The sequence below is a fragment of the Globicephala melas genome, chromosome 2, assembly GCF_963455315.2.
Source record: "Globicephala melas chromosome 2, mGloMel1.2, whole genome shotgun sequence".
In the NCBI taxonomy this organism is placed as follows: Eukaryota; Metazoa; Chordata; class Mammalia; order Artiodactyla; family Delphinidae; genus Globicephala; species Globicephala melas.
The window spans coordinates 29,926,253-29,941,053 of NC_083315.2; the positions used below are offsets into that span (position 1 = coordinate 29,926,253).

General features: G+C 55.1%; 1 protein-coding gene across 6 annotated transcripts in view; it reads right to left on the reverse strand.

The window, feature by feature from the left end:
* Nucleotides 1-4,916: 4,916 nt before the first annotated feature.
* Nucleotides 4,917-14,801, reverse strand: part of PCSK6 (proprotein convertase subtilisin/kexin type 6) — a 190,256-nt gene continuing 180,371 nt past the window's right edge. For 5 of the 6 annotated variants that reach the window (XM_060293711.1, XM_060293713.1, XM_060293712.1 and 2 more), the window contains 4 exons: nucleotides 11,808-11,937; nucleotides 7,698-7,810; nucleotides 6,222-6,315; nucleotides 4,917-6,094 (listed from right to left, as the gene is read on the reverse strand). In XM_060293711.1, the coding sequence (XP_060149694.1) occupies nucleotides 6,046-6,094; nucleotides 6,222-6,315; nucleotides 7,698-7,810; nucleotides 11,808-11,937 (386 nt within the window). In that variant the 3' untranslated portion in view covers nucleotides 4,917-6,045. Of the gene's footprint in view, nucleotides 6,316-7,697; nucleotides 7,811-11,807; nucleotides 11,938-14,801 lie in introns of all 6 variants that reach the window. The other variant, XM_030878382.2, reaches the window with a different exon arrangement.

Consider the following 14,801-nt stretch of genomic DNA (forward strand, 5'->3'; position numbering starts at 1 on the left):
CTTTATTGTTTCCCCTTTCACATTTGGATTTGCAATCTGTCTGGAATAGATTTTCATACATACTCTGAGGTAGGGATCAAGATATATTTCTTCCTCATCTGGGTATTCAGTTGATCCAGCACCGTTTATTGAAAAGCCCATCCTTTCACCATTGTGCCACAGTGCTACCTCCTTTTTCATAAATCAAATGTCTAAATATGTGAGGATTTACTTCTGGACTAGCTATTCTGTTCCATGGGTTTAGTCGCCTATTTTTGCATACCATCTTACTGTCTTTATAATAATAAGATCTATTTTACTCTATTTTTTTTGCGGTACGCGGGCCTCTCACTGTTGTGGTCTCTCCCGTTGCGGAGCACAGGCTCCGGACGCGCAGGCTCAGCGGCCATGGCTCACGGGCCCAGCCGCTCCGCGGCATGTGGGATCTTCCAGGACCGGGGCACGAACCCATGTCCCCTGCATCGGCAGGCAGACTCTCAACCACTGCGCCAACAGGGAAGCCCTAAGCTCTATTTTAAAACTTGATATTCGCCTCAAAAAAAGAGCCACTTTGTTTTTCAACATTGTCTTGGTTATTATTGCCCTTTGCATTTTAATAGAAATTTTAGATAAATCTTGTATCTAAAAATGAACCCATACTTTGATTTATATTGTATTGGATCTGTGGATGAAGGGAATTTTTTTTTTTTTTTTTTTTTTTGCTGCGTTGGGTCTTCGTTGCTGCGTGCGGGCTTTCTCTAGTCGTGGTGAGCAGGGACTACTCTTCGTTGCGGTGCATGGGCTTCTCTTTGCGGTGGCTTCTGTTGTTGTGGACCATTAGCCCTAGGCATACGGGCTTCGGGAGTTGCAGCACGTGGGCTCAGTAGTTGTGGCTCATGGGCTCTAGAGCGCAGGATCCAGTAGTTGCGGCACATGGCCTTAGTTGCTCCGTGGCATGTGGGATCTTCCTGGACCAGGGATCGAACCCATGCCCCCTGCATTGGCAGGCGGATTCTCAACCACTGTGCAAGCAGGGAAGTCCCTGAAGGGAATTCTTATCTTTACAATATTGAGTATTCCAATCCATAAACATTTATTTAGATCTTCTTTGGTTTCTCTTAGTGTTTTATAGCTTTTGTGTAGAGGTCCTATACCTCTTTTACTAGATTTATTCTAGTTATTTAATAGTTTCTGATGCTGTTGTAAACAGTATCTTCTATTTTTAAAATTCCATTTTCTAATCATTGAGTGCTGGTATATTGAAATACAGTTGATTTACAGTGGAAATACAATTGATACTGGCATTGTATCCAGCAGTCTTGCTGAAGTCATTTACTAATTCTAATCATTAATCTATAACTGTTCTTTTGGATTTTCTACATGCCTAACCCTGCTCTTTGAGAATAATGAACGTTTTATTTCTGCCTTTCCAATTCTTATACTAGTTCTTTATGTTTTGCCCTATTGCTTTGGCTGGGATCATCAGCACAATGTTGGATAGTGGACATCCTTTAGGCAGGCATCACTTCATAGCCCAGGGGCGGGGGTGCGTAGGGGACGGAACCCTCATCACCTGATCAAAGTTAACACCACCAATAATGGAACAAGTCAAAGTCTTGTATCACCTACTAGGATGCAATGACAAGAACACAGCATGGCTTCGGAGAGATTCATGTCAAAGACGCTTGACCTGAATGGAAATATGAGGAAACCTCAGACAAGCACACACTGAGGGGCAGCCTACAAATAACTGGCTGGTCGTCTTTAAAAGGTTCAAGGTCATGAAAGTCAAAGAACCAAGGAACTGTTCTAGATTGAAGGCTAGAGCCCTGATGAGTACATGCAGAGGGTGATCTAAATTGGACCCTTTTGCTAAGGGACAGCTGGCAAGACTTGAATCCAGTCAGAGGATTGATGGTAGGAATATACCAATTTCCTGATCCCCATGGTTATGTAGGAGAAGATCCTTGTTTATGGGAAATAATTTAAAGTATTTAGGAGGTGGTAGGATATTACATCGGTAATTTACTTTCAAATTGTTCAGGAAAACATTTCTTTGTACTGTACTTGCAACCTTTCTGTAATTTTGCCTTGCGATTGATTGTTTCAAAATAAAGAAAACAATCCAAACTTCACTTCATTCCCGAGAGAACCACCAGGTGGAGTCCTTAGACCAGAGAGCTGATTTGACAAGCCCTTCTCTTATTCAATTAAAAACAAAAGGGTAAGCCATTATACTCCAATAAAGATGTTAAAAAACAAAAACAAAACAAAACAAAACAAACAGAAGGGTTTATTTCTTTACTTTAAAAAAGGAAAGTAGTACGGGTTTCCCTTGCTTCAGCTCACAAACAGGGACATAAGCTATAGCTGGTTTTATTCATTTTAGGGTATCTCTAGGAAGTTGAGAACAGGTTTTCTTTTTTGATTTCATTTCTCTTGGCTAGGGTTTCTCAACCTCCTCGGCACCTTTGGGGGCTGGATAATTCTTTGCTGCGGGGACCGTCTTGTGCATTCCACGATGTTTAGCGGCATCCCTGGCCTCTACCCACTAGATGTCAGTACAGACGTCTCCAGGGAGACAAAAATCACCCCCTGGGTGAGAACCACTGTCTTTGCAATGAGATGTGCTCTGCTCTGGGCACGCTGGTGCCCATCTGCTCAACAGGACCACCCTTGGTGTAGCTGATACAGAGTGGGGGGTGCCCGGGGGAGGGGCAGTTTTGGGTGGTAGGAGCTGCTGTGCCATGTAGGGGGTGCTGTTCCGTGCACGGACAAGCCGCAGAGCCTGGGGCGTCAGGACATTCTGAGACAACCAGCAGGACGGATAAAGCCTTGGCTCATGAAGGAAAGCAGCCGAGAAGTCTGGGACAGGATGCAAACTCCTTTCTCATGACAGTGGGCCCCTAGCTGCCTCTCAGCCAGCTGGGCAGAACCTTACAATGCCAGAGAATGGCTATGGTGTATTACTTTCCATCACCCTTGCTTGTTCTTATTAAAATAACCTTCCTTTTACTTCACTTCTCCACCTCCTTCCCGTTTGCGTCCTGTGATCTAAACCTCCACCCCTCACATGCTCCCAGGGGCCCCAAGCTTGCAGGCTTAAGGCTCCTCCAGCCACATTATCAATGATTTAAATGCAATGAAGGGCAGTCCCCCAAGTTCAAGGGAACTGCACCACTGGCCACATTTAGACTATGTTGCCCCTCCCCCCCCGCCGTTTTGTACTTAAAGCTCCATTCACCCCCCTCCTTCCCACTATAAGTGCATCTCCTGTAAAAAGTGCAATTCTCCCCAGCCCTTTGAAGAGGTACAACGTATAAAATCAGCAGTGGCCTGGGAGGGATGGGGACGTGCATCTGGGGACCATTGTGAGGTGCCAAAGACTTTGGGGACAAGGTCAGAAAAATGTCATCCCCTGGCAATGAAGACAGCTTCAAATGAATGCATCGTGGCCATGTTTGGCCAGCTGCAGAAGTGACCATCCCTCCTGCCAAGAGCCAGCCTCCCTCCCGGGGCACACGATGGAGCACCCTCGCCAGTGGGCGGCCCCAGACAAGTCACTTCAGCTCTACGAGCCTCGGTCTGTGAAATGAGGGGTTTAGAGGACATGCCCCACGAGTCCATCATGCAAAACAAAATCCATAGACGTGTCCTGCCCCAACAGAGTCCAGATAATCTTAAGGTCGGACCATTTGCAAACAGGCATTTTATGTGGTCAGTCCCTTTTAACAAGGGGGTGATTGGTTCTTAGGCCTTTGTGAACACCTTCTCAACTCCGCACTGCACTCGCCAGCCCCGGGACAGGCTGGCTCAGCCACTGCCGGGCGGGTATGTGCTGCCCGCTGGCCTTCTTGTAGGTGGTGTCCTTTGGTAATAACAGGACTTGATTTCTGGTTCAGTTGCAAACATGTTAAACCATGAATTCTCAGTGGACAAAAAGCTCTAGGGGCTAAAATGGTGCCCTGCACCAGAGGTGCTTAGCAAGTTGCTGGTTTTAATTCAATCAGGCTCCTGGTGGAGGTTGAATTCTTACTGATATTCTGCCCAGTCCTGGCTACTGTCTCCCAAACACACTCACTCAGTCCTTCATTATGTCACATTTGACAACTCGGGCCAAGTCCTGCTCGTGGCGGCAGCTAGCTGGCGGGTCACATAGCCTCCCCCGCTTTCCGAGAGCTGCACGCTGCTCCCCACCTCCGGCCACGTGGTCACTGGAAGGGCTCCGGGGCCACGTGTCCCTGTGGCCAGAACTGGTGGAACCGGGCAAACACGGATGCAAGGCAGATGAACCCGGGCCCGAAGCAGATTCAGAAATCTTTAGAGGGCTGGATGGGCACCAATTTTTCTTGGGAGCTCTGAGTTGTTTTGTCATTTGTCCCATCAAGTGGACAGAGAGGAGGCACTGCTGCAATGAGGGTCCAGGTGACACTTAATGCTTGTCCCAGGGCTCCCAAGCCCCGTCTACATCTTTCCTGAAATTCCGAAACAACCCTGGAATCCCAAAACAACGGCCCTCCCCGACTTTTGTCTTTTCCCAAGTCAGTTCTAGTCAGCGCATTTCCTATATTTGCAGACAAAGGACTCCTAGTAAGTACAACTCCGACCTCACAGAGAGGCCAGGGTAAAAATCCCATGTAGCGCGGAGCCCACAGGTGCGGGGATTTCAGCCACTGTGTGGAAGACAAGCTGTAACCTAACGAAATCACACTCGCAGCCAGGTGAAGAGGCTTGCAGTCTGGGCTTCTGTGGCCTGAAGAAGGTCTGTTTGCCAAAGGACACCCTGGAGCTGGAACTTTGGGATTCTCCCACGACTTTGCTGCAGCATTATTCGCTAAAGCTCAAAGACCTTGAAATAAAAGCACACATAAAGCCATTTCACACACTGGCCAGTACCCACGTTTCAACGTTGTGCCTTGGGAAGAAACACAGGCTCCTTTGCCATGAAATGTTAACTCTTTTATTAATTTAGGGTTAACACTGTATTTGCTTTGTGGATTTCATTTTCGGAGTTGTGGATGCAACAAACAACAGCTGGGCTCCCCCCCAGCTCACAGGGGACTCGTCAAATGTGTTACAGTCAAAGAGGGGAGCAGGACGAAATGGAGAACGAGCTCGAAAAAATTTAAGGCAAATGTTACTCCCATATTAAAGGGACTTGATCAAGCAGATCTGTGCATATCAATGAAAATATATGAAATATTTGTCAAAATAATTAACATTGGTAAAAATCAGAACACGTAGCTTATAAAATACCCACACAGGTTTGGCAAAAATAAATCCAGCCGTGTCGTTAGGCTCATAGCACACACAGACGCAGGGGCGCCCACCTTAAGAACAAGTCTCCTGGAAAGCAGGGCCAATGTATTTTCAAAGCAATTCCACAAAATGGGACACGACAGACAATTAACAGTTCACAGGCTGGGTTTACATTTTGGTAGGAAGAATTGCTTGGTCGTTGGGGCACCTTTTGGCCAGCCCCCGGGACGCCTCCTGGGGACCCTCTGTGTTAGGCAGAGGTGACCGTTCATCTGGGCCATGAGACTCCCAGAGACACAGATAGGATGCAGAGACCAGGGACCTTCAGCTCCCTCAGAGGAAAGGGCGGCAGAGGAAGGAGGGTCCCTCCAACCCATCCGTTTGGGATTAGACTTTCTAAGCCATGGCTGCAGTTTCAGAAGTCGCTGATTATGGAGAAATAGATGCTCCATCCCCAGTGGTCACACGTTTGAAGCCCCAAAATCTGTTTTATTTACAGTCTGACCAAACCATCCCCCAGACTGTGGCAGGCAGATGAGCAGGTATGCCCCTTAGCCCTCCATCACGCAGGGGCACAGCCCAGGGGTCTGCGGGCTGCCCAAAAGCACGGGGAGAAGAGCAATGCACCAAGCATCCTGCCTTTCTGCTTTGGTCTCGAAGATTCAGTAAACTTATGGTTCCAGAAGCTGCTCTGAAGCCGGAGCTGTGGATTCCTGGAATTGGTTCTGTTCCCGTTGTGAGTTAGCCAGAAGAATGGAGCCAGCAAGCAGGGTGTGAGAGGACATCGCCGACACCTCCTCGAAGCCCTCACCCACCTGGCCTGGGCGCCCAGAGATGCTGCGGAAGGACCTCTCTCCTGGGGAGATAAAAGCTGTCAGATGCAGGGTACCACTCCTGAAACAGACTCTGGCCGACAGCCTGGAGGAAGGTGGACGGACAGACAGGAGGGGCCCTGCCCTGTGCGGGCGGCCGGGCGCCCCTACCCAGCCAGGAGGCAGGTGCGGCAGCAGAACTGGATGAAGAGCTTGCGTTCGCAGAGCCGGTTGGACTTGACCATCTCGCAGAAGGTCTCATCGGCTGGGCCCCCGGGAAGGAGAAAGGAGAGACATGTGAGATTTGGGGGCCAGTTAGGATTGTTCCCATCACCCCACTCTGCTGGGGACATAGTGGGAGCGGGGGTGGCAGCCCTCCCAGTCACCCCTGTGATATGTGGTGGGCCTGGCGCGGCAGAGGCCAGAGCTGAGTCTGGGAGACAAAAGCAGACTCGGGGTGGCAGGGGAGTGGGCGGGGCCTGGGGACACCTGGGCTGTGCCAGGGAGCCCTTGTGGTCCCTGTTCCTCTTCCTGGACAGTTGTGCTGGGGGACTTGGGAGGAAGATGGGGTCAGGCCTGGCAGGGGCAGGATGGAGGCTACGCCGTGATCCCGGGGACACACCAAATGGGAGAGGAAGGGGGTCACCAAGAGGGAAAGGCTGAGGGGGAAGGGAAGAGCCATGGAGGCTGGCCCCTCCCCTCGGCAGCTGGCTTTTGAGGATGTTGCCATTCATGGGAACCGGGAGACCCCCCCGGGGACAGCCTCACTTTCCCGGGCTGGATACATAACCCAAGGAGGTGGCTTCCTAAATCAGGAGCTTCCTGGCCTTTGAAGGGACATAATTCTGCAAGCCAAGAAAACCACCTTGTGGTCCACAGGGCGTGCCCAGGGTGCTCTCCGCGGGCTTCACGCTCTGCCAGGCCGGGGCCGGTGCCAGCTCCGTGCCCACGGACAGCATGGCACTGGCGGTTACCCTCTCCTGCACGCCTGCCAGCTCGCAGTGCCCAGAGCCAGCCCCAGACTGCTCCTCCCTAGGCTTGCTGAGCCATGGAGGCTCCTTCTCGCCATGGCACGTCTGCCCACGGCCCCTGCACTGGGTCTCCAGGCCAGAGTCCCCTGCCAAGCCTTCTCTTGCCCGGAATCCCCAAGCTGGTCTCCTCTGAGATCCTGTTTTCACAGCCCATCCTTGCCTCTCCCTGTCGGCTTAGAGCACCAGGGCTCTCCCACAGCACAGAGGCAGGTCCTTCCCATGGACACGCGGGCCTTGACACATGTGCAGGGAGGCTGAGAGCCTTCAGGCCTCCTGACTTTGACCTCCAAGGTCTGGCCTCTCCTAACACATGTCACCACACCCAGGCCATCTTGGGCTTATGGCAGGAGAGTGGGAACGGTGCGAGAACAGAATCATTTGTAAGAGTTACTCAACGGACCGACCCGCACTAGCTGTGCTGGTAGTGGAGATGCCTGTCTGGTCAATGTGAGAGGCCTAAAGGGAAGGGAGGAGGCCCAGGGGAGAGCCAAGTGGTCACTGAGAGGAGGGGCCACAGGGCTGTCCAAGGGACTGCGGTCCCTGCATCTTCTTTTCCTTTCTCTTCTGCCCGGGGCAGCCCCGAGGTAGCTCAGGGCGGTCACCCACCCATGCTCACCGTTGCTGCACGTGTGGTTCGTGATGCATGAGGTTCCCAGCTGTGTGAAGCCTGTCTTACACCGGCTGCAGTTCCTGCTGGAGCCTTCACAGCTCAAGCAGCTCTCGTCACACCTGCAGGGGAACACGGGTTCCCAGATGAGAAAGAGACACAGTCACTCCAGGCCCCTTCCCAGAGCCCTCCCGCCCTCCCGCACTGCACCCCCTGGCTGTAACTGTGCCCCCCACGACGGCCCGAGACCCTGGCCCAGCATCTGCATGTATCTCCTCTATTGCCCTGGGAGCGCGGAGACGGTCACGGCCAGTTGGCAGGAGGATGCCTGGAGCTGAGGATGGGCCCAGGTCTCTGAACCTCCCCGTGGCTCACCTGGACGCCCTCCTGGGCACTGTGGCCACAGGTGGCTCCCTGAGGATGTCAGCATTGACTCTTGGGGCTTGGGGCCAGGCTCCCCTGAATGTGATGGACATGACCCTGGGGCTAGCCGGGGCTGAGCCTCCTTTGTGGTGACGTCGGACTCCCCCCTGGGGACAGAGGGTGGGGATGCCCTTTCGACCTGTCCCGGAGACGGGACCCAGGACTATTGCTGACAGAGTGCCATGACCTTGGGGGTGGGAGGGTCGGCACACTCCACCGTCCCGTGCGTTTATCTGCGTCTGTCTGTGGCTGCGTCTGTGGCACTGGAGCTGAGCGGCTACTCTGGAGACTGTACGGCCAGCAAAGCCTAAACGACTCACCGTCGGGCCCTTCACAGAAGAGCCTGCCGACGCCCCTTCCTGCTCTGGGCCATGAAGGGACCTGGGCTGTACCTGCTGCCTTCTCCGCGTCCAGCTCCAGGGACTGGGTCTCCCTAGACCCACCTCCCAGCTCCCTGTCAGCTGCAGGCCCGGGAGCAGGGCTCGGACAGGGTGGGCGGGGCATCGGGTAGGCAGTGCTTGGGACAGATGCCACCTCCCAGGCAGCGACCAGACGCCAACAGCACGGCTCACTGTAGGCCTCCTTCCTGAGTGGGCCTGTGCCGGGGTCAGGTGCCATCATGGATTCTGCCTGCATGGGGCCTCCGGGACAGCAGGCCCTCAGCCTGGCTTTTGTTCTCCTGGGGTCACTGAGGGCACCTCCAAACTGGAGTTCGGGCCCATAGTTTATGTTTATAAACGTGTAAACCCACAGGCAAACCGCATCCTCCTGCAGCAAGAGCCTGCCCTCCCCCCTCACAGACCCTGGAGCGGGAGGACGGGGCCCGACGTGCAGACTCTTACTGCGCACTTTGGGGAAGATCCCAGGGCCCGGCCCCTGCTGCACTGCTCTGGCCGGGCCACAGGCCCCTCATGCCACTGCACAGGGGACCACTCCCCCCAACTCCCGCTTCTCTCACAGATGATGTCTGCTAGACAGGAGCTAGGGCCAAGCCAAGCCATGTAATTGGTGGTCAGCTGTCTCGAAGGCCCTGGCTGAGGGCTGCTTTGCTATAAACAGTAAGGGGGCGGCTACAGTGGAGACCCGGCTGCACACAGCTCTCTTTCTTCTCCAAATTCAGCCTCACAGAGCCTCAGGATCTCCACGGCAGCCCCCGGGGCTGTGTCGGTTTTCTTCGGCCATGTAACAAATGACCATGATGCAGCAGCTCAATCCACCACTTTTCAGCATCTCCCCGTTCCGCAAGCAGAGGCCCGGGCAGCCTCGGACGGGCTCGCTCTCAGGGCCTCACAAGGCCTCGGTCAGGTGTCGGCCAGCCTGGGCTCGGATCTGGAGGCCCCGGCTTGGGGAAAAATCCGGCACCAGGCCGCTCCCCCAACTGCCTCGGGGCCCCTGTTTCTCCGAGAGACCCTCTTGGCTCCTCCGTCAAGGTTACCGTGCCTGGCAGGTGGTCCTCTTGGGCAGGGGGCTTTCAAGACGCCTCTGGTTCTGCCCTCACCCGCAAACACCACAGCGACTGTCCTGCCAAACTCTGCAGGGCGGCGCCCGATGCAGTCCTCTCCCTGCCCTGCTGCTGGACCACTTCGCCGCCTCCCGTCTTTAGGCAGTTCCAGGTGACAGTCAGATGGCAGATATCTCGTCACACTGGGCACAGGACAGAGCAGAAGGCCTGCCTGAGTCTTGCCCTGCCTCAACATACCCAGGAGGGGCAGGGGGAGGGAGGGTGGTAGGAGGGTGGGGGGCAGACACCCCACCGAGTTGCTCTGTCTTCAAAGAGGTCCTTGCTCCCCCTTCTAGGTCCTCTTCCTAAGTCTTGGGGTGGCCGGCGCCTCTTTTGAGATACTCATCATGGACTGTTCTCGGCCGTGGGCTTCAGCATAACGGGTCTCGACTCGGCATGCAGGCTGCCGACCTGGCAGGCCTGCGTCCCGGCCCGGCTTTTCCCCATGAGCCCTGCCTAGCTGCTCGCTCCCTCGAGGCTGCCCGGGCCGGCACTCAGCATTCTGGGGCCTTCGGGAAGCCAGGCTCTCTGAACGCTGCTGCTGCCTCGGTGGGGAGAGGCCCAAGGCCATTTGTCCTTCCAGAGGCATCCACACTGAGGGGTCTCCAGAGCCCTGGGACTCGGGAGACGGGAATTCTCTGAAGTGCTGCAATTCACCATCTAGGCGTCCCGTGCAGGGCGCTTCCTGGGGGTCTATCTCTGAGGCCTGCTGTGTCAGCCCCAGCACTGGACGCTCCTCCAGGACTGAAAGCTTTGCCACGCGTGGAGGTGAGCACCCAGGGAGCTCCTGCCCTCCTCAGCCGAGGAGGGGCTCACGGGGGCTGCCTGCCCCCTGCCTCCTGGCACTGGGGACCCCATAGCTTCTGGGTGCCCTGCGGGGGCTGGCTGCCATACTCGTGGGAATTCGCAGCATCCTCTGAGAGCCAGGGTGTCTGACAAACGAAACTGATTATCACTGTGTAATTCCGCATTGTCCCTGGCTGCCATACCTAGGGTAATCACCCTGGAACCAGCTGGCTGGTTAAAATGAAACTTTACTTCAGGCACCGGTGCCAAGGGTCCTTCACAGGACTCAGCAAGGCTGGGTGAAGGTGGCTGGGTAGTGGGGCTGAAACCCTAACCCTCTTTGAGTGGGTCCCACAAGCGCAAGGAGCAGGTGGTCTCTCATTTGCTCACATAGGTTGTTGGTTTTCGTTTGTTTGTTTGTTTTAAAGAATAGGTTACAATCCACAAGAGTTCTCAAACACAGCCTGAGAGGATCTCAAAGATCCCCACTGTGGGTCCCCAGCTGTGAGCTGCCAGGTGGGCATGGTCTCCCTGCACTGCTCTGAAGTGGGCGCCTGAGGCTCCCTCTTTGAGTCTACGTCAGAGGGACGGTCCCTTCCCCACTCCCACCATCATGATCTTCAAGGTCACCTGCAGACTCCTCATCGTCACTCTCAGCCTAGACGAGACAGACTGCCCTGCCCTGTTCCTGGGCTCCAGGTGATGAGGCCTGACATGAGGCAAGATTCAGCAGGACAAGAGGACACCAAGCAGACGGCTTCTCCCTTCACTGCCCGCATCCCGTGACAAGAGAGAACACTGCTCAGAGCCCCCAAAAAAGGACGGTGCGCCTTGCGGACACACGGGAGGGAGCGGAAAAGGAGAACGAGCAGGGTTATAACATCTCTGCACTGGCTGGAAGAGGCTTTAGAATGAGGAAGTTGTCGGGATCTTGTATTTTCTCTAAATTATCCAATTTAAATTTTAAACAAATCCTACACATGGTTTCCTTAATGACATGCTGTGAACACACTGTGGTCCGGGGTGCAGGTGGGGCTCCCTGGCGTCTGCCCCGGGGTGGTGGCTCCGCCAGTCAGGGCCCCGTCCTCCGCGTCCTGCCCTCCCAGCCACACAGCGCCGGATACACAGTAGGTCTCCACAGATACTCAGGACGTGAACAAAGGCATGAGGGCCGCCGCCTGACTGTGACCTTGGCCATCACCACCTGCAGGGTCCCCCCCTCTGTAAACGGGTTCCTGTCTGCCCACTGCACCCACTGCTGTCGTGGAACATGGCACACCCTGCCCCCAGCCCCTGGGACAGGGGCCACCAGACCCAGCCCTCCTGCCACTCCTCCACAGGCACCGCTGACCGCCCTTCCCCGGCCATCTCGGGCTAAGTCAGGAGGACTGCCTGGAACGCGCACATACCTTCGGCACACTTTGTGGGGCAAGCCCGGCATCTCCTCGGGGTAGAAGCCCTCGCCACAGGCTGGCACACATTTCCAGTCTTGGAAGTGGAAGTTTGGGGCACAGTGAATACATTCTTCTCTGCTGGGCCCTGAGGGGTACGGGAAAAGCAGCAGAGGTCAGGGACCGCCCACCCGCCCATCACGTGTCCAAGACCTGCTGCAGCACCTGTGAGATCCAGGTCCTATTCAGACGCCCCAAGGCCACCACACAGCTAGATTCACCCAGGTGCCACTGTGCATCTGCACTGGGCCCGCCTCGCCACTCCTGGGAGGTGGGCCTCACGCCCACATCTCACGGATGGGGACACGGAGGCTGCATCAAGCTCAGCACACCTCCCGCTGCCCGGGCCGCGTTCATCGGCCCTGATGCCAGGTGCCTCCTTCCCCAGCAGGCCTGGGCCCGATTCCGGCTAGGGCGGCCACAGGTAGCTCTGAGTTCTCAAAATGTGGCCTGGCCAAACACACTTACACACTGGATTTCAGAGACATAGTTAAAAAAAAAAAAGTGCAGTAGCTCGTTGATTTTTTAAATATTGATTACATGTAGAAATGATGGCATTTAGATACATGGGGTTAAATAAGATGTTATAATTATCTTCACCTGTTTCTTGAGGGAACTTAAAGCTGCATCAGTAGCTCACATCGTATTTCTAGTGGACAGAACTTGGTGTAAGAATATGTGGGAAAAGGGAAAGAAGAGGTTTGGGGGCCTGGGGTTGACAGGTATTTGGTGTGAAGGATCAGGACTCTTTCAACAGAGAAAAAACAGCTAAGGGCTTATGGGGTGAGGCGTGGGGAGCAGAAAAGGCAAGAGCTCTGAACAAAGGGTCAAGAGTCGTGAAGGAAAATCTGCAGCCCAGTCAGGAGGACTCATCAGCCTGGGCAGGCAGTGGTCCAGACAGAAGAAACCGTGCTGTCCATCTGTCTGTCTGCCCATCTGTTCATTCACTCAGGCCAACGACAAGTCAGTGCTGGGTGTGCACTTCCGTGTCAGAGTCCCCAAGGAGCATCAGAGAGGCAGTGAGGTGGCCACTGGCTGACGGCTTAGAGGATCGAACTCAGGGAGAAATCATCTCAGATGCTCACGGAGACCACAGCCCCTCCTTAGACCTCCCCCCACTGTGGTCCTGTCTCGGCTTGAGGCCTGACAGCTGAGGCACAGGTGGAGTGAATTCTGGACCTACGGGGGGCCTCTGGGCTGCGTCACGGGAGGACCCCTTTGCAGACGGGGGTCCGCAGGGCGGCTCTGCAAGTCCCGAGGTTTGGTGCTCCGGCAGCTGGTTTCTGCTCTCAGAACCATAGCTTCCAGCTTGGAAGGGGATTTTGAGCTCGCCCAGGACTGAGCGTGAGGCAGAAGCGGGAGCCCTTGGGGTTCCAGGGCCTTCACGAGGAGTAGCTGCCCACCGCCTGGGGTCTCCATGGGGGTGTCCTCCCTCTGTTGCAGCAACGCAGTGGGAGAGCCGCCCCACAAATGCGTCCGGTTTATGTCCTTCTGGATGGACGGCTGCTTTTGTGCCCCAGCCCTCATCACTTATCTGCAGGGAGCATCTGGCGTTGGTGCCCCCCACAACCCCCATCACCCACGTCCTACTGCCCGGGCCGCCAGGGTCCCCAGTGCCTTAGGAGCTTCCGCAATGGGAAATAACACTCATTCTTGTTTGCTCCTAGTTTAATGCTCAATTTCCTAAACTTAAAAGCGGATGGGGCTTCCCTGGTGGCGCAGTGGTTGAGAGTCCGCCTGCCGATGCAGGGGACACGGGTTCGTGCCCTAGTCCGGGAAGATCCCACATGCCGCGGAGCGGCTGCGCCCGTGAGCCATGACCACTGAGCCTGCGTGTCCGGAGCCTGTGCTCTGCAACGGGAGAGGCCACACAGTGAGAGGCCCGCGTACAGCAAAAAAAAAAAAAAAAAAAAAGCGGATGAAACCCGTTCAGCTGGGGTTAGAAGAAGAGAAAGCCCTGGGATGGGCGGAGGCGCCGGTTCCGTGACAACGCGAAGGTGCTCAGTGCTGCTGAGGCGCGCACTTCAAAGTGGCAGGTTTTATGTCCCGGATCTTTTACCACGGTGACAAAAGCTGAGTCAACACAGATCTCCTAGAGCAACTACTTTCACTACTACTAAACATTGTGAACTTCGTAATTCAAAGTCTCTCAGGGATTCCATTTAGTCACAAGGCTTTCCAGGCGTCAGACACTTGAAAAGCGGACACAGATCATAAAAATCGTAGCAAAACGGGTGATGCTTAGGCGGGATCCACTGCATCATTTGTGGGGCCCAGGACAAAGTGAAAACGCAGGGCCCTTATTCAAAAGGCAGGAAAAACGTGCTATGAAGGGTGCTAAGATACAAAACGCGTTCCTTTCTTCTGCCATCTCTCTCTTGACCTGTCATGCTGGTTTTTATCTGCTATTTCATGTCGTGCTCCCCTGGGTGAGGACCGGCCCTCATGCCCCTCAACTCCACACACATGTGCCCCACTGGCCGCTAGCCGCTGACCCACGCGCCATGCCCTGCCGGGTCCCCTGCACCCACCCAAGGCAGATGGGTTCCCCAAGGGATCACATCATCTGTGCCAGAGGCTCTGGGTACTTGGACCAGGATGGGATGAGGCTTATTCCTACTGAGTCACCACTGAGTGTCCCAAGGTACTGCTGGCCTGGGGTGGGGACAGATGCCACCGTGCTCCATGCTGTACTCGTGCCTAACCACGACTCTCCCCACACCGCACCCAGGCCCCTCACAGGCGGGGAGCAGCAGTGGTCACGGAGTGGGAGCTGGGAGGGGAGGGCCAGGTGGCCAGGGGCTCCCGACAGGGACCGTGACAGGCAGCGAGAAGCCTTCAGCGCCGGAAGTGGGTGGGGTCCCTGTCCTAGCAGTGGCCGGGGTGGATGCACACGTCCCAGAGCATACAGGGAACCCGGGCAGGTGGGTGTGGGGAGCAGGGGACACCCCT